Source organism: Schistocerca gregaria, chromosome X, assembly GCF_023897955.1.
Source record: "Schistocerca gregaria isolate iqSchGreg1 chromosome X, iqSchGreg1.2, whole genome shotgun sequence".
Classification (NCBI taxonomy): Eukaryota; Metazoa; Arthropoda; class Insecta; order Orthoptera; family Acrididae; genus Schistocerca; species Schistocerca gregaria.
In genome coordinates, this window is record NC_064931.1 from 439007008 (window position 1) to 439027020 (window position 20013).

The 20013-nt window shown below is 46.6% G+C and overlaps 1 protein-coding gene across 1 annotated transcript in view; it reads right to left on the bottom strand.

The window, feature by feature from the left end:
• Window positions 1–20013, bottom strand: part of LOC126298486 (serine/arginine repetitive matrix protein 1-like) — a 331361-nt gene that overhangs the window by 17002 nt on the left and 294346 nt on the right. The window contains exon 6 of the mRNA XM_049989823.1: window positions 5366–5572. Within this exon, the coding sequence (XP_049845780.1) occupies window positions 5366–5572 (207 nt within the window). The remainder of the gene's footprint in view (window positions 1–5365; window positions 5573–20013) is intronic.

Consider the following 20013-nt stretch of genomic DNA (forward strand, 5'->3'; position numbering starts at 1 on the left):
GCCACACACCGGTGGGTGGCTTGTAGAGTATAAATATAGATGTAGATGTAGAGACAGACGGTGCAAACGTAGTGGAGGGGTATCCGTGGAGGGGCGAGACAAACATGTGGTTCCTGATGAGGGACAGCAGTCTTTTCACTAGTTGCAGGAGCAGCAGTCAGGATGACAGACTGATTAGCCAATATAGCCTTGCTGTGCTGGTTCTGTGAACGGCTGAAAGCAAGGGGGAAAAAGAACTGTTATTTTTTCCGAGTGCATGCATCGCCACTGTGTGGTTAAATGACGATGGGAGACACTTGCATAAGACGTTCCGGAGCTAAAATAGTCCTCCATTCTGATCTGTGGGCAGGAACTTCTCATCAGAAAAAACAAAACTGGCTTTCTTTGGGTCAGAGCGTAGAATGTCAGGCCCCCAATCGAGCTGGCGGTTTATAAAATGTAGAAAGGTTATGGATAGGCTGAAGTTACAAAGAGTGGGTCCTAATGTGGTTCGGTGTTAGGATGATCGTCACTTCCGATCAGGTGAGTACAGGTTATAAATACAGAATTAAATAGGGGTATCGCAGAAATAGGTCTAATGATTAATAAGAAAATAGGAACGCGGGTGGGCTACTATGAACAGCATACAGAACGCATTATCGTAGCAAAGTTAGACACTGCCACCTACCACAGTGTACAAGTTTATATGCCACTTAACTTTACATATGGTGAAGAGACTGAAAGAGTTTGTGTTGAGATAAAAGAATTATTCACATAGTTGAAGGAGGGGAAAATTTAATTCTGTTGGGGCTAGAATTTGATTGTAGGAAGAGAAGGAAAATAGTAATAGAATGTGGACTTGTGGAAAGCAATGAAAGAGGAAAACGACTGGCGGAGCATAATTTAATCATCGCTAACACCTGGTTAAAGAGTTGCGTCCTTGGAAAAGACCTGGAGACACTGTAAGATTTCACACTGATTGTATAATGGCAAGACAGAGATTTCTGATCAAGATTTTAAAGTGTAAGATATTTCCAGGCGCAGATATGGACATTGACCATAATTTATTAGTTATGGACTGGAGATTAAAACTCAAGAAACTGCAGAAAGGTAGGAAATTAATATGATGTGGCATGAGTAAATTGAAAGAACCAAAGGTTTTTTAGAGTTTGAGAGGGAGTATAAGGCAACGATTGACTGAAACAGGGGAACGGAATACGGTAGAAGACGAATGGTTAGCTTTGCGACATGAAATACTGAAGGCAGCCAAGGATCAATTAGGTAGAAAGAAATGGCCTAGTAAAAATCCGATAACATCACAGAATATACTGAATTTAATTACTGGAAGGAGAATATATAAAAACGCTGGAAAGGAAGTGGACAAAAGGAACACAGATGTCTAAAAATGAGATTGACAGGAAGTGCAACACTGCTAACCAGAAATGGAAGTTCAAAAATGGTTCAAATGGCTCTGAGCACTATGGGACTTAACTTCTAAGGTCATCAGTCCCCTAGAACTTAGAACTAATTAAACCTAACTTACCAAAGGACATCACACAAATCCATGCCCGAGGCAGGATTCGAACCTGCGACCGTAGCGGTCGCGCGGTTCGAGACTGAAGCGCCTAGAACGGCTCGGTCAAACCGGGCGGTGAAATGGAAGTGGAAGGTTATAAGAGCATGTATAACTAGGGGATGATAGATACCGCCCACAGGAAAATTAAAGAGATCTTTGGAGGAAAGGTAAGCTGCTATATGAACATCAAGAGCTCAAATGGAAAACTAGTGACAAGGTAAGAAGAGAAAGTTGGAAGATAAAATGGGAGTATATCGAAGGGCTATGCAAGGGAAATGAACCTGAAGGCAGTATTAAGGAAAGGAAGAGGATTTAGATAAAGATAAGATGGGAGATCTGAAACTATGAGAAGAATCTGTCAGAGCACTAGGAGACCAAGGTCGAAACAAGGCCCCTGGAGCAGACGATATTCTGTCCCAACATTGATATACTTGGGAGAAAAAGTAATGACAAAACTCCTCCATCTGGTGTGCAAGACAGACAAAATACCCTCTTACTTCAAGAAGAAAAGTAGGTGCTGATAAGTGTGAATATTACCGAAATATCAGTTTAACAAATCGTGGTTGCAAAATACTAACACGTTTTCTTTACAGAAGAATGGAAAAACTGGGAGAAGCCGACATCGGGAAGATCAGTTTTGGTTTCGGAGAAAAGAAGAAACACGCTAGGCAATACTTACCCTACGACTTATTTTAGAGGCTTGGTTAAAGAAAGATAAACTTACTTTTACAATATTTTTAGACTTTTAGAAAGCTCTGGCAGTGTTGACTGGAATACATTCTTTGAAATTCTGAAGGTAACAAGAGTAAATAAAGAGGACAGAAGGTTATATACAATTGGTACATAAAGCACACACCATTTATTAATAAGAGTCGAAGGGCATGAAAGAAACGCAGTGGTTGAGAACGGAATGAGACAGGGTTGCAGTCTCCCACAATGTTATTCAAACTGTACATTAGTAAGCTGCGAAGGTAACAAAAGAAAGTATTGGGAGAAGGGATTAGAGTTCAGAGAGAAGGAATAAAAACACTGAAGTCTGCTGCTGACATTGTAATTGTGTTAGAGACAGTAAAGAACTTGAAACAGCAGTTGAATCGAATGGTGAATATGGTGAAAGGAGGATATAAGGTGAACACGAACAAAAGCAAAACAAATATAATGCAATGTAGGTGAATTAAATCAGCGATGCTGAAGGAATTACACTAAAAGTAGCAGATAATTTTTGTTATTTGGGCAGTGAAATAACTAACTGTGCCGAAGAAGAAAGGATAAGCAATGGCAAGCAAGACGTTTTGAATCAGATAAGTTCGTTAATATATAGTATTAATTTAAGTGTCAGAAAGTCTTTACTGGAGATATTTGTATGGAATGTAGCCTTGTGCGGAAGTTCAACGTGGATGATAAAATGTTCAGACAAGAAGTGATGTGGTGCTACAAAAGAATACTGAAGATTAGACTGCTAGATCACGTAACTAATGAGGAAGTACTGAACATAACTAGAGAGAAAAGAAATTTGTGGCATAACTTAAGTACAAGAAGGAATCGGTTGACAGGGCTTAGTCTCAAACATCAAAGAGTCAATACTTTAGTATTGGAGGGAAGTGTGGAAACTGCAGAGGGAAAATAAGCAGGTTTAGAAAGATGCAGGTTACAGCTGTTATTCGGGGATGAAGAGGCTTGTATAGAATAGGGTAGTATTCAGAGTTGCATCAAATCAGTCTTCTGATTGAAGTCGACAACAACAAAAGTGGTAACACGTTAATAATGTTCGCAGGAGAGCTTCTGTAAAGTTTGGAAGGTAGGAGACGAGATACTGGCAGAAGCAAAGCTGTGAGACCGGGTGTGAGTCGTGCTTCGGTAGCTCAGACGGTAGAGCACTTGCCCGCGAAAGGCAAAGGTCCCGAGTTCGAGTCTCGGTCGGGCACACAGTTTTAATCTGCCAGGAAGTTTCAACACGTTAATAGTTAAAAACCACTGGTTGGAACCATCGTTGTGATAACAATAGAGCCGGGTGGTGTTCGTAACGTGTTGTCACTAGGGCAATGAATGAGGATACTCGCGTCTGACAAGCGAAGCTGGCCAAAATAAATCAGTCTGTAAGCGACTTCGGGCTGCTTTCAGTATGTTGTAACATATATTTTTTTTAAATTACGAGTGCATAGATTAAATAAGTACCTCCGAATTTTTTATGTGAAAACTGTTAATGTTTTTTAAATAGAACAAACATTATTAACAATCTACATCTCTACTATTGTGATAACAATAGCGCCGGGTGGTGTTCGTAACGTGTTATCACTAGGGCAATGAACATCTGAATGAGGATACTCGCGTCTGACAAGTGAAGCTGGCCAAAATAAATCAGTCTGTAAGCGACTTCGGGCTGCTTTCAGTATATTGTAACATATATATTTTTTAAATTACGAGTGCATAGATTAAATAAGTGCCTCCGAATTTTTTATGTGAAAACTGTTAATGCTTTTTAAATAGAACAAACATTATTAACAATCAACATCTCTACTATTGTGATAACAATAGCGCCGGGTGGTGTTCGTAACGTGTTATCACTAGGGCAATGAACATCTGAATGAGGATACTCGCGTCTGACAAGTGAAGCTGGCCAAAATAAATCAGTCTGTAAGCGACTTCGGGCTGCTTTCAGTATATTGTAACATATATTTTTTTTAAATTACGAGTGCATAGATTAAATAAGTGCCTCCGAATTTTTTATGTGAAAACTGGTAATGCTTTTTAAATAGAACAAACATTATTAACAATCTACATCTCTACTATTCATGTCTGTACGTTTATTCTGCAACATAGTCACCCTGCCGACGAACACATTTTTCCCAGCGAGAAACCAGGTTGTTGCTACCTTCACTGTAGAATGTTTAACTTCGTTGTCGGAGCCGCGACCACACCTCTGCTTGCACTGTTTCATCACTGTGAAAGTAAACGCCTCGATGGTGTTATTTAAGGTTTGAAAACATGACAGTCGGTTGGGGCCAGGTCGAGACTGTATGAAGGATGATCGATGACATTGTATCCAATGCGTCGTATTGTTACAGATGTCGCAGTGCTCGTGTGTGGCCTGGCATTGTCACGCTCCATGAGAGTGTGTTCCGTGTGTGGACGAACTCTTCGAAATCGAAACTCGATTTCAGCACGCTGTTCCTCACGCACCGACACATTTACGTTGCACAGCGTCATGTTCACGTTACAATTCGGAGTCCTCTAGCGGCGGAGGGCAGCAAATGTGTAGACACGAAGAATAAAGATTTAGAATGTTAATAACGTTTGTTTTATTTAAAATGCTTTAAAAGTTGTTACACAAAATATTCGGAGAAGTTTTGCTTTCAGCACGCCTTCGTAGTATTAGCAGCAGTTGTGATCTACTGCGAATTATCCTTGAATGCTTCACAACATTCTGTTAGAGAAATTACATTTTGTGTGGACTGCATACTTCAGCATATGATAGGATGCAAGAAGCTAGACTACTCTGTTCCGAAGAACGTCACATTATCTACTCGTTCATATGAAAGAATTACTGCTGACGTTCCACGTTGTCTGCTCATCGACTCATTACTGCCGACCGTCGCGGTCTAGCGGTTCTAGTCGCGCAGTCCGGAACCGCGCGACTGCTACCGTCGCAGGTTCGAATCCTGCCTCGGGCATGGATGTGTGTGACGTTCTTAGGTTAGTTAGGTTTAAGCAGTACTAAGTTCTAGGGTACTCATGACCAAAGAAGTTGAGTGCCATAGTGCTCCGAGCCATTTGACTCATTACTGTTATTCCTATATGTTAATGACGTACCATTTCGTTAGAACTAGATGGGGATGGTGATTCTGCCTGTCGTCTACGTTGCATGGTCTGGTTGTGGACTGTGGGCTCTACTAACGGTGCTGAGGTCGTGCGTCGCCTAAAGGACCTCGAGTGACGGCTGGAGCTGGGATTGTTTCCAATAGGCCAAATCCTCCCTCCGTTCTCTTGCACCACGTCAGTTGCTTCCTCTTCTATATCCTACCAACATAATAAAATTTATAACTTAGCAAACATAGAAATCTTTTGCAGGGGCCACATCGACCGTTGTAATTCATCTACAGAACATAGCAATAGGTCTCGTGTTATTTGATTTATTTTTACCGATTTCACTCGTCAGACGTGATCGTTCTCAGACATTCATTGCCGGACAATGGCAACATGTTAGAAGTTAAAAGCACCGCTAGGCACCATGCTTGTGCTGAATAGGATACACAAGCCTGACGGCGAAACCAGTCAAAATAAATCAAATAGAACCTTACTGCGGCTGTGTTCTGAACGTAAATAAAATTTTTAATATAATATTCAAATAGTAAAGCTGAATCGAGTATTTTAAAAAATGTAGCATATGTCCATCTTTTTTTTCCTTTATTGAATTTCGGTTCCCCCCGAAGGGGGCGGGCTGGCAGCAGCTTAGTACACTGCTCTACAGCCTACAGACTTTTAAAAACGTAAGAAGAAAGGAAACAAGAAAAACAGGCGATAAAACGGTGACTAAAATTGTAAAACGGCGAAAAATTGTGGAAAGTTAAAACAGAAAGCAAAGGGATTGGCAATGTTATAAAATACACAGGAATTAGATAAGTAAAAACATGGTGGCAGTCTGGTTTCTGTTCGCAAGAGATAAAAAATCACACCCAGCTACAGTATGTTTGCCATTCGCAACACTTCCCAAAAGACACACAACACGGAACACTCACTTTAAAAATGTCGGGACAAAGATGACACTCCCTAGCCAAGGGCAGATGGGGGGGGGGGGGACCTGGATGAGGGGGAAAACAAGGAGGGAGGAGAGGAAAAAACGAAAGTGGGGGAACCAAAGGAGGGAGAGGACTCATAAGGGGGCAGAGGGGCAGGGCAGACGTGAGAGGGAATGGGAAAAGGCAGAGGAGGGAAATGTAAAAGGACTCGAGGGGAGAAAAGGGGGGAGAGAGATGGTAGGTGGGGAAAAAGAGGATGGAAGGGGGGGAGAGGGAGCCCTGGAAAAGGGCAGAGGAAAGGAGGGGGAGTGAGGATCAGAGCTGATAGGAGGGATAAATGGAGGGAGAGAGGGCATCATCTGGGAGGGGGAGTTGATGGAAGCCACCTTGGGAAAGGAGATGAAGGGTGTAGAGATGGAGGGTAGGGGGAACACAACAGTGAAGACGTGGCAGGGGGCGAGGATGGAAAAGGAGAGGAGCAACCATGGGGTGAGAGGGATAAGGCGGCAGGAAGTGTAGAGTATGCAGATATGTTCGAGGAATAGGAGCAGATGGGGGAAAGGAATGAGGTCATAGAGCATCCGCGTGGGGGACGGGAGGCGTATACGGAAGGCGAGGCTGAGTGCATGACGCTCAAGGATCTGGAGGAACTTATAGAATTTTGGGGGGGGGGGGGGGTGGCAGATATGTCCGTCCGAATGTTCGTTAGTATATAGTGTAAAATCTGAAGTAAATATATCAAAAACTTTTCCAGATTTTTGGTAACAACGTTTCCGAAAGCAGATAGCCGACACCCATTCAGATGTTCATTAGAGTATAGTGCAAAAAAAACTGAGGAAAATCGGTTAAGAACATTCGAGGTTTTTGCTAGCAACTTAAACAACGACTTGTATATACGGTCTGAACATTAATAAAACCGACGAACTGCAGAGACGGATTCCCGTGTGGAAACGGTGGTAAAAGGGTCCTATGAACATGGGTCTGGAAAAGCATCGTTGTCACAGTAGGTGGCGCTGACGAATTAAAGTTCCTCTGACCACGTGCCGTGTGTTCCTTGTGTGTTGCAGGTTGTGTAACTGACGCAGCGTAATGTGAGCAACAGAACGGTCCGATATTCATGTCGGGAACAAGACGAGATGGTCGTCTGTGTACGGCCAAGCAGATGGAAACGGTCGAGAGGCAGCACGACTATAATAAAACAAGAATCCTCAAAGACATAAAGCACATAAAGAAACATTTCAAGCCATTTTTAGGCGTTTGTGTGATCAGAGGTCTTTCCAGACAGACGCCCAAAAAAGGGTTGCAATGTTTTGTGACGTTGTTGGTGTCTCTGAGGGTCTCTGTTTTGGGTATAACCGTGCTTCTTCTCCACCGTTTCCATCTGCTTGGCCGTACACAAACACCATCTCGGCTTGGTCCCGTAATGAATACCCCACCATTCTGCTACTTGCAGTACGCTGCGTCAATCACACAGCCTGCAACATACAAGAATCAGACGGCACGTGATCAGAGGAACTTCCGTTTTTCAGCTCCATCTACCGTGGCAACGATACATTTCCGAACTCATGTTCATAGGACCTTTTTTTCCTCCATTTCCAGTCAGCAATCCGTCCCTGCAGTTTGTCGATTTTATTAATGCTCATCCTGTATATGGGATGGTCAGAAAAAGTCTGAAAAGCTTGTGAGGATATTGCAGGGTAGGTTGTGCTGAGAAATAATTGTTAAGAAAAAAAGTTCAATGCGTTGCACAGTTTCTGAGTTAATCAGCGTTGAAATTAGTCAGTCAGGACGCTGCGCGCGCGAATTCCAGCAACCCGCCAGAAAAAGTGTCACCAAACGTGTGCTTTGTTTGATTTCCTAAAACCGAACAACAGAGTTGTAAAAAAATTGGACATGGGACGGTACTGAGGATCGAACCCGAGCCAAAGGCTGAGCAATGTCGTACACCTATCATCTACGCTATGAGAACAACTGAGACTAAAACGGCAGAAGGCATCGATTTTTTTCTTAACATTTATTTCTCAACACAACCTATCCTGCAACACCTTTACATAATTTTCAGACTGTTTCTGACCATCCTGTGTATACAGGATGTCTCTCCTGAGAGTCTTCAGGCGCATTTCCTCTGATGTTTCGGCATATATTTGCAATTTCGTTTCTGCAATTAGTAACTGGAGTCAGCCCGAAGAAATACCACCTCTCACGACTTTACGCGGTGCCCACTGTCGACGGAAAGCGTCTGTTTGTTTCCTGTTACAAACAAAAACATTCTTGCAACGGAATTTTATGTGCCCATTCCATAAAGCGACGCCAAATTAGCGCGTAATTTGTTCTGTCGATATATATATTAACAGGGACAGTAAAACACGAAGAATAACCAGTACTGCACAGCAATAGCACCGACCTGGCCCGCGCTGACTGCTACCACCATGCAGCAGCGCATACCTCATGTTTTACTAATCTCGTTAATACATGTTGTTGAAATGAATATCGCACTTAACTAATAAGGGAATACTCTATCAAATGGGCAAGTAAAATTCCGTTTTCAAAATCATATTATTTGTAAAGGGACTTTGGGCGACGCATGAAAGACGTGATGAGCCTATACAGTGAAGAAACGAAATTGCAAATATCTGTCGAAAATTCAGAGAAAATGCGCCTGACGGCCGATATAGATATACATCGGTCAGCCAGGACATTGTGGCCACCGGCCTACAAGCGATATAAGCCCGTCCAGGCGAGATAGCAGCGTCACCTGGCGGGGAATGACTGCTAGCCAGACACACACGGTGCATGTAATATCAATGAGCATGCTGTCCGTGTGTAGAACTGCGAAGGCGCGCGATCTATCTGAGTTTGACTGAGGGCAGATTGTGATGGCCCGCAGGCTCGGCATGAGCATTTCGGAAACTGCAGGACGTGTTGCGTGTTTGAGGAGTGCTGTGGTGAGCATCTTCAGAACGTGGCGAAACGCAGACAGGTAAAACAGGACAGGCGGTGAATTGTGACAGAACTAACATCAGACTTTATGGGCAGAGTGCAGGTGTTTCTGAACACACAATGCACCGAACACTCCTAACGATGGGCGTCCGAGGCCGACGAGCTATGCAGATCCTAGTGTTTAACGGAACGACGTCGGCAACTACGAATGAAATGGGCACGGGACTATCGACACTGGATGTTGGTGCAGTGGCAGAGCGTTGCGTGGTCTGATGAATCCCGATAACTTCTTCATCATGCCGGTGGGATGGAGCGAATCCATCGTGTAGCAGGGGAACAGCGCCTTGACACCTGGACTGCGGTTCCATTATGCTCTGGGGAACATTCACGTGGGCATCCATGGGTCCAGTGGAACTCGGGCTGGCAAGGGGAATTATGGCGGACGCCTAAAATGAAAGGCAGTCACTACGCACTAATTCATTCCATGATTCCAAGAGTAACATTTTATAATGAAGCACAAACATCAATGAGTTTCACGACAGATATAGTGAAGCTGAAATTTAGTCCTTAGAAGATCAAGACACTCCTCCATCGGCTCAACCTAAGGGCCACTCCTCTGCGTGTTTGCGGACGGGAAGAAGATTGAACCATATATTTCTACAATGTACTCGGAACTTGTGTCACATAAACGTCCTTCCAAGTAATCTTTGGGCTCTTGGTCATTAGCTCCCAAGCAGCCTCCAACCCTTGTTAGCATCCGATGAAATACCAACGTGTATGCTACTATATGATTTCGTCAACAGTGTCAATATCACGATATAGCTCCCTGCGGTGCTAATCCAATCTGTTGGTGCTTAGAATGCCAGGGGAAGACCGAAAGCTCAATTAAATGAGTATATCCCCAAGTACTACTCGGCGGAATATGGAACGCTCAGCCTATAAATGTATGTGTCACTATTTACCTCCTATATGTATGAGTCTGAATACTGGTGTATCTGTACGTGTAGCTGTAATACAAAACTCTGGTTCTTGTAAACTGTTCTCTTGTTCTGTGTAGATGGTACTCACAGACCTGCAAAGAATGTTCAATTCTCTATCCGCAGCTTTCGAAACAATTCTCACATGACATAAAAAAATGTTATTATTAATTTAGATGTACAGTCATTAATATGGACTGAATTTTGGAATATCCCAAATGTGTATTAACGGCGATTTATCTTTTCTTATTGTGATAGCAGTAGGAATTTTATGGCAGACTACTGCTTTGCATCCTGTGTTCCATCTTCGTCGTGTTTACTCGATTCAGTATACACTGTAACTCTTTGGTTTTTTGGCAAATGATTACTTTGTTAACCCTGTGTAACGTCGTACCTATGTACGACTTAATATAATGTCTACCACAAATTATCAGTACAAAGTGTAATTGTAGTTTGGAACATGTATTGTGTTCGGACATTGTGAATTATCTCGAAGAGAACGGTTTATTGACACATTGTCAACATGGATTTAGAAAATGTCGTTTCTTGCGAAACACATCTAGCTCTTTACTCACACGAAGTGTTTGTGTGCTATCGACAAGGGATTTCAAGTTGATTCCGTATTTCTAGATTTGCTGAAGGTTTTTGACACCGCACCTCACAAGCTTCTTGGAATCAAATTATGTGCTTATGGAATATCGTCTCAGTTTATGTGACAGGATTCGTAATTTTCTCTCAGATAGGTTGCAGTTCGTAGTAGCTTATGGAAAGTCATCGAGTAAAACAGAAGTCATTTCTGGCGTTCCCCAAGAAGTATTATAGCCGCTTTGCCGCTCCTTATCTATATAAACGATCTAGGAAACAATCTGGGCTGCCGTCTTAGTTTGTTTGAAGATGTTGCCATCGTTTAGCAAAGACATCAGAAGATAAAAAAAATTGCAAAAGATATCTGTATGGTGCGAAAATTAGCAATTGACCCTAAATAATGAAAAGAGGGAAGTCATCCACATGAGTGCTAAAAGGAATAAAGGAATCCGTTAATCTTCGGCGACAGGATAAATCAAATAATATGAAGGCTTCCAGAATGAGATTTTCACTCTGCAGCGGAGTGTGCGCTGATATGAAACTTCCTGGCAGATTAAAACTGTGTGCCCGACCGAGACTCGAACTCGGGACCTTTGCCTTTTCGCGGGCAAGTGCTCTACCATCTTTTGTTTTTTGTTTTTTTTTCTTTTTTTTTGTTGTATCGGGTTTTGAACATTGTGCGCAAAATAAGAAGTAGCAATGCTGACAATTTTTGTTTTCCCAAAGACGGTACTCCATTTGTAATGATCTATTTACTTTTTATTATTTGTATAGGAAATAAATAAAATGATAGAAAGTATGATGGAAACAGCTGGAATCGAACCCCAACCACCGAACTGATAATTCGCTTTTTTTCCCATCAAAGACGCTACCACACTTTTTTTTTATAAACAAAATATTAATCACAGAACAAAGTTCGAACTCAGAATCTATCGCACAGCAGTTAAACACCTTTTTTTTATTTTTTTTATTTTTTCCCTTTTTTTATCAAAGACGCTACACCCTTTTTTTTATAATTACAAAATGCGTACGTAACACAAATAGGCATTTTTTAATAGCCAGCTATCCTAGCCGCTTTTTTAACAAAAATGAGAAAAAAAGGATTTTGGAAGGTTTGTTTTTCTGCCTTTTTTTACTTTTATTTCATTTTATTTTTATACAAATGTATAAAAGGAAGGCCGTTCCTCTTCGGCTACATAAACAGAATAATAGGAAGTCGTCCCGTTACGACAAAGGATGCTCCATACTATAGCCCGCTGCGAATTTTTCGATGACTTTCTCGTTGCTGTGTTGTTTCCGCTGTTTGTTCAAATCTCATAAAAAAATGGAACTGGGAAGAGGTGCTATGGTTATCATCTCATGTCATCGATAATCCAGCTGTGAGGCGGATTATGGAATGCGCTCCAAAGGAAATTAGAAAAATATTGCCTATATTTAGGGTTCTTGACGATCGCACAATGTCGTTCGTTGAGGTAATACCAAAAATCGGGTACTGTCTTTTCGCCATTACCGAAGAGGTAGTGAACAGCGTGGCCGCTGATCCACGTCACAGAGTTCGTTTTTGCTCTTGGGAAATAAATCTTATCGGGGAAAAGAAGTGATCGGGTAGTTATCCTGTCAGGAGTCGTGCGTGTGAGAAAAGCCAATATCTGACGCACCAAATACCATACGTCCTTTGCCGACCCGCATTCGAAACGATGTTCATATGTGTCAATCACTTGGCATCTGGCACACAAGGGGGAATCAGCGAGGTGGATGCGATGTAGGCGGGACTGGCACAACTGTTTCCCATTAACAGTTACGTACCATGCAGATTGCACGTCAGTATCAAGGGTGGTGGCATTCACTGCCTGCCACACAGCGCGCCACTTTGTATTGGGGTGTATGCTTTCAATCACATTCGGCGTCATGTTCATTTGCATGGCAGCATATATCGCCCTCGTCATCATCAAGCGTGTGGGTAGTAGTGCAGTGCGGATGTAGCTTAATTCAAGGAAGAACTGGCTAATGTAGAAGAAAGGTGCTGGGATGTCCGATATCATCACAGGGGGTGCGACTGAGATTGGTCGTAAGGCCTCCAGTAAGAGACTTGTGAGGCACGTCGGACTTCGTCGCCACAGTTGCAGGTGACAGCTGACGAACAGGGCCTTTGCTCTGTTCTGGACATGACAAAGGCCTAAACCCCCTCTGCTCCTCGGGAGGGTTAGGGACTCGTAACGAATCTTAAATAACATGCCCGTATTAACAAAGGATCCCAAAACCGCCAACATGCGGTGAGCCAGGGTAGGTGGTATGGGGAGTATCTGTGCAAAATGGGGGATACGTGACGCCAAATAGACGTTAGCATATCGTGTCCGTTGCAGGAGGTCTAGATGCCTCAAACGGTGGTCACTTATTCCTGCTCTCATCTGATTCAATAAACGCCTGTAGTTAAGGGCTGTTGAACGTTTCATGTCAGATGTGAAATCAATGCCAAGACAGCGGGTTGTGTCACTGATTCGTAGCGGTGCGACGTTCTCGCCGGGTAGGCCTCTGCCTATAGACAGAACGTGTGATTTGTGGAGATTGAGATGGCTCCCAGATGCCGCGCCGTAAGTCGCCACCCACGCCAGTGCTGCACGAACATCGTCATTATTGCGTAGAAGGAGTACCAGATCATCTGCATAGGCAGTGCAGCAGAAAGTGTGTCCACCAAGGGACATCCCGGTCAGGCGTTGTCGGAGGCCGCAGAGGAGTGGTTCCAAGACGAGAGCGTACAATATCGCCGAAAGAGGGCAGCCTTGACGCACCGATCGCTGGATCTGTATCGGCGGCGTAAGACGGCCATTATATAACACCTTGGACGTCGCGCCGCGTAGGAGACGCATCAGTACATTAACTATGACGTCCGGATACCCCATGTGTCGCGATACCTCCATCAAAAATGTGTGGTCGACTCTGTCAAAGGCCTGGCTAAAGTCGAGTGAGGCCAAAACTCCTGGCAGTTGGCGAGCTTTGGCTAGCGCGATCATATCTCTATATCGGCACAATGCAGTGCGAATATTATGGTCACCACCTAACGATGCCTGGTCCTGCGACACAACACATCGTACTGATCGCTTTAGGCGTGCCGCCAGAAGCCGGGTGAAAATCTTCAAGTCACTGTTGAGTAAGGTCAAGGGCCGATAGTCACTGATCCTGGATCCGCCTCGTAGTTTGTGTATGGGCACTATCAGTCCTTCTAGGAAAGCCCCAGGTATCTGCGTCGTGGGAGACATAAGATCGCGGCAAATATCAGTCCACGCTGGTGCCAGCAATTGTTGGTACCTCCGGTAAAATTCCAGAGGAAGGCCATCAGGTCCCGGGGACTTATGAGCAGCCCCAGCCTGTATTGCTTCAATGATTTCCTCTTCCGTTACATCAGCAGTCAAATCCGCCGCCGCTGCCGGAGAGATCGAGCCATAAGTGAGTTGAGAGACTTCGGCGATCACTTCTGGGGGATGTCGATGTTCCGAGTACAGTATAGTGTAGTGAGCATGAAGGGCGTTTCCTATGTCGCGCTGGGTATCAAGTCGTCGTCCGTCTTCCGTCGTGATAGCTTGGATCAGTGTCCTGCGTCGGCGCCGTCGTTCTGCAATGACGTGGTACATAGACGGTTCCTCCTGTGCCACTCTGTCTTGAGTGCGCGCTCTGACGATCGCACCCTCAAGGTGGCAACGAGCAGCTGAGCTACCGAAGCACGACTCACGCCCGGTACTCACAGCTTTACTTCTGCCAGTATCCGTCTCCTACCTTCCAAACTTTACAGAAGCTCTCCTGCGAAACATGCAGAACTAGCACTCATGAAAGAAAGGATATTGCGGAGACATGGCTTAGCCACAGCCTGGGGGATGTTTCCAGAATGAGATTTTCACTCTGCAGCGGAGTGTGCGCTGATATGAAACTTCCTGGCAGATTAAAACTGTGTGCCCGACCGAGACTCCAACTCGGGACCTTTGCCTTTCGCGGGCAAGTGCTCTACCATCTGAGCTACCGAAGCACGACTCACGCCCGGTACTGTGAGTACCGGGCGTGAGTCTAGTCCGGCTTTCGCCGCCGTGCAGTGCGGACGTGTTGTTGTTTCCGCCCGCGGAGCGCGCGCGCTCGCTGTTGTTTACATTTCAGCGGCCGTCACTTACGTGTCGCTTACGTGCACTAGAGCCATGGCCAATCGTTTTCGAAAATCAACTTTACGATTCAACTTCTGCAACGAATACGCACGACCAAAGGCCTTGGAAGTGGAACGCTTCCTACGCGACGTTGCTAAGATCCCAGCTTCCGACATCTTGGGCATCCATTTGTCCATATTAAGCAGTACTTTGTACGTGAAAGTGGTCAACGACGCGGTGTGTGAAAGAATACTTCGTGACACCAACCATGGATTACGCTTTTGCCACGCCGACGGCAATGTCTGAGCGATCACTGTCGACCATGCCGGCTTAGGAATGCGCACCATACGAGTTTTTGAACTCCCGTTCGAGCTACCGGCGGAAGACGTTATCGCGGCTTTCCGCCCCTATGGCACTGTACATGGCCACACTGCCGAACGCTGGGCGCAATTCCAAACGTACCCCGTTCTTAACGGTGTACGGCAGATCACCATCGACCTCCATCGCCACGTGCCATCTTACCTGCAAATTAGCGGGTGCCGAGCGGTTGTCATATACGACGGCCAACCCAAGACCTGTTCCGGGTGCGGAAAAGAAGGCCACCTCAGATCTGAGTGTCTTCAGCGACGGATCACCCAATTGCCAGGCGCTACCGTGGCACCTACGGCTCCGACGACGATTTTACCGATCACCTACGCATCGGCACTCTCTTCTCCCCCCACCGGCCGCCGCTCATCGGACCACGTACCGGTGACCCTTCCAGCTGCTATGGATACCGCCGGGGCCGACACGTCGCGCTCAAAGCCAGACGCTACTACGGCGCCACTACCAACAGCGACGACTTCCGACACCCACCAGCCTGAACATATGGACACCCCTTCATTTGACGTTCCCGCGACGGCCTTCCTCTCAGAGCGACGCGACTCCCTTGCGTCTTCCGACACAGAGGGACGAACCCGCAAACAACGTTCACCTAAGAGGCGCAAGAGGAGGCGTCGTACGGTCTCGGAACGAGACGGATCACCTCCCCCTGATGCTCCAGAGGCCGTCCGACACGACGAGGCCTCAGAGAACCTACACGACGATACGAATGACCACAACATGACGCCGACTGTGGATGTTTCGATGCCAACTCTACTGGCTCTCTCAGGTGCTCCTGAATCAATGGACTCCACCGATGCGACTTCCGCCGAGACGTCCTCCGCCCCTACGACCGAAGTGGAACGAACGACCATCACAACGACAGCGCCCTCAATGGTGTGGAGTGAGGACGTCGATGAGGACCCGGACCACACGCTGGGGACAGGGTTACCCCAGACGGAAGCATCGTTACGCCGCTGATAACGCCGTCAGGTGGCGCACGGCACGACTCGCCGTTGCCTCGCCCCTCTTCATCCTCCGCCGGTGGAATTCCCCTTCACGGCGGGGGACGGCTCCAAACCTACCGAATAGCGACGATCAACACTAACACCATCAGCTCACCCGTGAAACTTCAACTGCTGCGAGAGATGATATGGGCGTCGGACGTCGATATAGCACTACTACAGGAAGTACACTTGGCAACACTTCCAGACGTCGCGGGAAATAACACTTATCCTTCTCCTGGTGACCACCTGGGACGCGGCGTAGCCATCTACGCCAGAGAAGGCATTCCAGTGACCGATATCACATACCTTCCATCTGCCAGAGGCATGGCCGTCACCGTCATGGGGACGCGTATCGTCAACATTTACGCTCCGTCAGGCTCCACCCGCAGGCGCGACAGAGCCCTCTTCTATTCAGAAGAAATCGCTCCTTTGTTTCTTGGACGCTGCGACCATTACTTGTTTGGCGGTGATTTTAATTGTGTCTTGCACCCTAAAGATCAAGTGCCCCACTACAGCACCTGTCAAAAACTGCGTCTTGTCGTCCGAGATCTGTTGCTCCGCGACACTTGGGAAGTTCAGCACGGCGACGCCCCTGGACATACTTACCAGACAAGTCACTCCGCGAGCCGCCTGGACAGAATTTACGTCTCTCGGGAACTCACACCTGCAGTCCAAGGTGCAGAACTTTGGCCCCTGGCCTTTTCGGACCACTGTGCCTACATCTGCAACATTCTCTTCCCCAAGCAAGTGGTCTGGCGTAGTCGTGCACCGTGGAAGCTAAACACCTCCCGTCTTCATGATCCCGAATGTCTTCAACGTGTTACCGAGACATGGGCCACCTGTGAACGTCGCTTACCTAAATACTGCATGACCTTGACCTGGTGGCTGGAATGTGTCAAACCTGCCATTCGACGTACTTTGATTCAGTATGGAAAGGAAGTTGCTATGTGGCGCCGGCACACTACCGACTATTTCTACGCCGTTCTCCGCGACCTGGAAGCCCAACCGCCCACACCCGACACCCAGAGGGAACGCAGCAGGATTAAGGCCCAAATTGTAACTTTGAAACGCCGTCAACTGCAGGGGGCTATGGTGCGAACCCGATATCAAGATTCGGCGGAACAGGAACATCCGACCATGCATCATATCGCCTCCGATAGGAAACATCGGCGACAACTCATCACCGAGATCACAACCTGTCGCGGCCAGCACGTCACTTGCCAGGCCGAAATCGTCAGTGCCTTTGTCGACCACTACCGCACAATGTACCAGGAGGAGACTACCGACAACCACGCTGAGGAGTCTGTGTTACCACACGTAACTCGCACCCTCACCAGCGACGGAGCGGATGAGCTGATGGAGCCCATTACGCGTGACGAAATCCACGATGCAATCAAAAAAGGTGCTCTGAATAAGTCACCCGGTGTCGACGGATTGCCGATAGAATTTTATCGCGCTTTCTTCACACTAATGGCGTCACGGTGGACAACGATGTTTCATGAACTGTTGACGATGGGGAACGCCGTACCGCCGTCCTTCGTCAGGGAATTATTATACCCATCCACAAACCGACACCAGGTGTGACGACAGCACATTACCGTCCCCTGACTCTGCTTAACGCAGACTGTAAAATTTTTACACGCCTCCTGGCAATGCGATGCCGCAAGGTCCTGCCTAGCATTCTATCCCCGGAACAGACAACTCCGGGAGGCTCAGTTAATACACAAACGGCCACAGGAGAATGTCGCGATTTAATTGCACTGGCAGCGGCGTGCAGACTCCGTGCCGCAGTGGTTGCCATTGATTTTGACAGCGCATTCGACAAAGTGCGACATCCTTTTCTGTTCTCCGTGATGAACCGCATGGGTTTTCCACCCGCCTTTATCGACGTAATCCGGCGCCTGTACGGCACCGCCGAATCGCTGATTCAGGTTAACGGCCGTGTGGCGGGACCAGTGGCGATCCGACGTTCCGTACGGCAAGGCTGCCCACTTTCGACCCTACTCTATGCCATCAGCCTGGAGCCACTCATCGGGAGTCTGACGAGCCACCTTTCTGGTCTCACTTTGCGACAGCACAGTTTTCGATGTCGTGCGTATGCGGACGACCTCCTTCTCTTGATCCGCTCACGGAGTGAAACACACACGATACTTGATTTGATATCAACGTACTGCACTGCAGCGGGCAGTAACATGAATGTGACTAAATCCGTGGCGATGCCCATTGGACGCGGCCTCTCACACGACGACTTAGCACCTCTCCCGTGTGTACAGAAACTACGATACCTTGGTATCATTTTCACCTCGACCGTGCGCCGCTCCGCTGCCATCAATTTTCGGCGTGCGCTCCAAACCATCCGCACGACGGTGCGACAAAATCTTCTCCGACGACTCTATTCTTTACATCGTGTCCAATACCTCAATCAACATGTGGCGTCCAGAATGGTCCACATTGCACAGGTCCTCCCGCTGCCATCAACTATTGGACGCAGCCTCCAGGCTGCCTTCGGATACTTCCTTACGGCCGGTACGCTCTTTAAGGTACGCTACGACGCGCTAACCCTTCCCCCGCGAGCGGGTGGCCTCGGTCTTGTCAATGTGCGACTCCGCGCGGCGTCCTTGTACATGTCCACCATGCACAAGCAGTGACACGGGGGCACCTCCCTTACGCGCAGCTTGCTGGAAATTCTTGTGCCCGCGACCATAACACCACCAGTACCAGTCGGACACATCAAGCACCATCTGACGCACATTTCTGATTTCATCGTCGACTTCAGTTATGCTCACACACACTTACCGACCACGCGTTCTCCTCGACCTAAAGATTTTTACACCCCACTCCTTCGTTCCATATCCAGCAACAATATCGAACTGCGACATCCGTCCACGCGGTGGCCCACGGTTTGGCGTCACATCCACCAGCCTTTTCTTCCCTCCAACGTCCGGGCAACATGGTACCAGGTCGCAAATGAAAAATTCGCCACAAATCATCGTCTTCACGCCATCGGACTAAAGGACTCTCCACTCTGCTCCATCTGTCACCTCATGGATGACGATGTGCATCAACTGACTTGTGCTGCCACCAGTGACGTCTGGAAACTTGCCCGACAGTTCGTTGCCTGTTACCTCCGTGTTCCGCCGGACTCGATTGACCCATGGACTTTTATCCATCCTGAGAATACTTATTTCCCCGACACCAAAAATCATGCGATTGTATGGGTCAAGGGATGGACCATCACCTATATGTATAACGATGGCGACAAATCACGCCTTGATTTCTGGCAGTACTTACAAACCGCCCACAGTGAAGTCGAACAGCGACCGCGCTACCGCGCCTTCTTCGCTAATTACCTACACGCGATCTTTACGTCACCCCCGCTCAGTTGGATGGTACCACACGCCGACAGCACTCACGCCCCGCCTGCTGACATCTGAGACCCCTCGCGCAGCTTTCTACATTGTAACCCATAGTGGAGTTGGCGCATGGACACGCGCCTCCTTTCTTTTACGCACTACACCAGATAAACACTGGTTTTTCCCTCACTCCACTGTAAATTGCTTTACACCTCTTAGCTTCCATCAGTATTATTAGTTTTTTTTCCCTACACCTTGTTCATACTAAAAAACTTGCTCACCTTGTACGAGTATCATGTCTTGTGTTATTTTCGCCGGAAGGATGGCATTTTTCTTGTATTTAAGTTTGTACCAATAAAGATCTTTTGTTCAT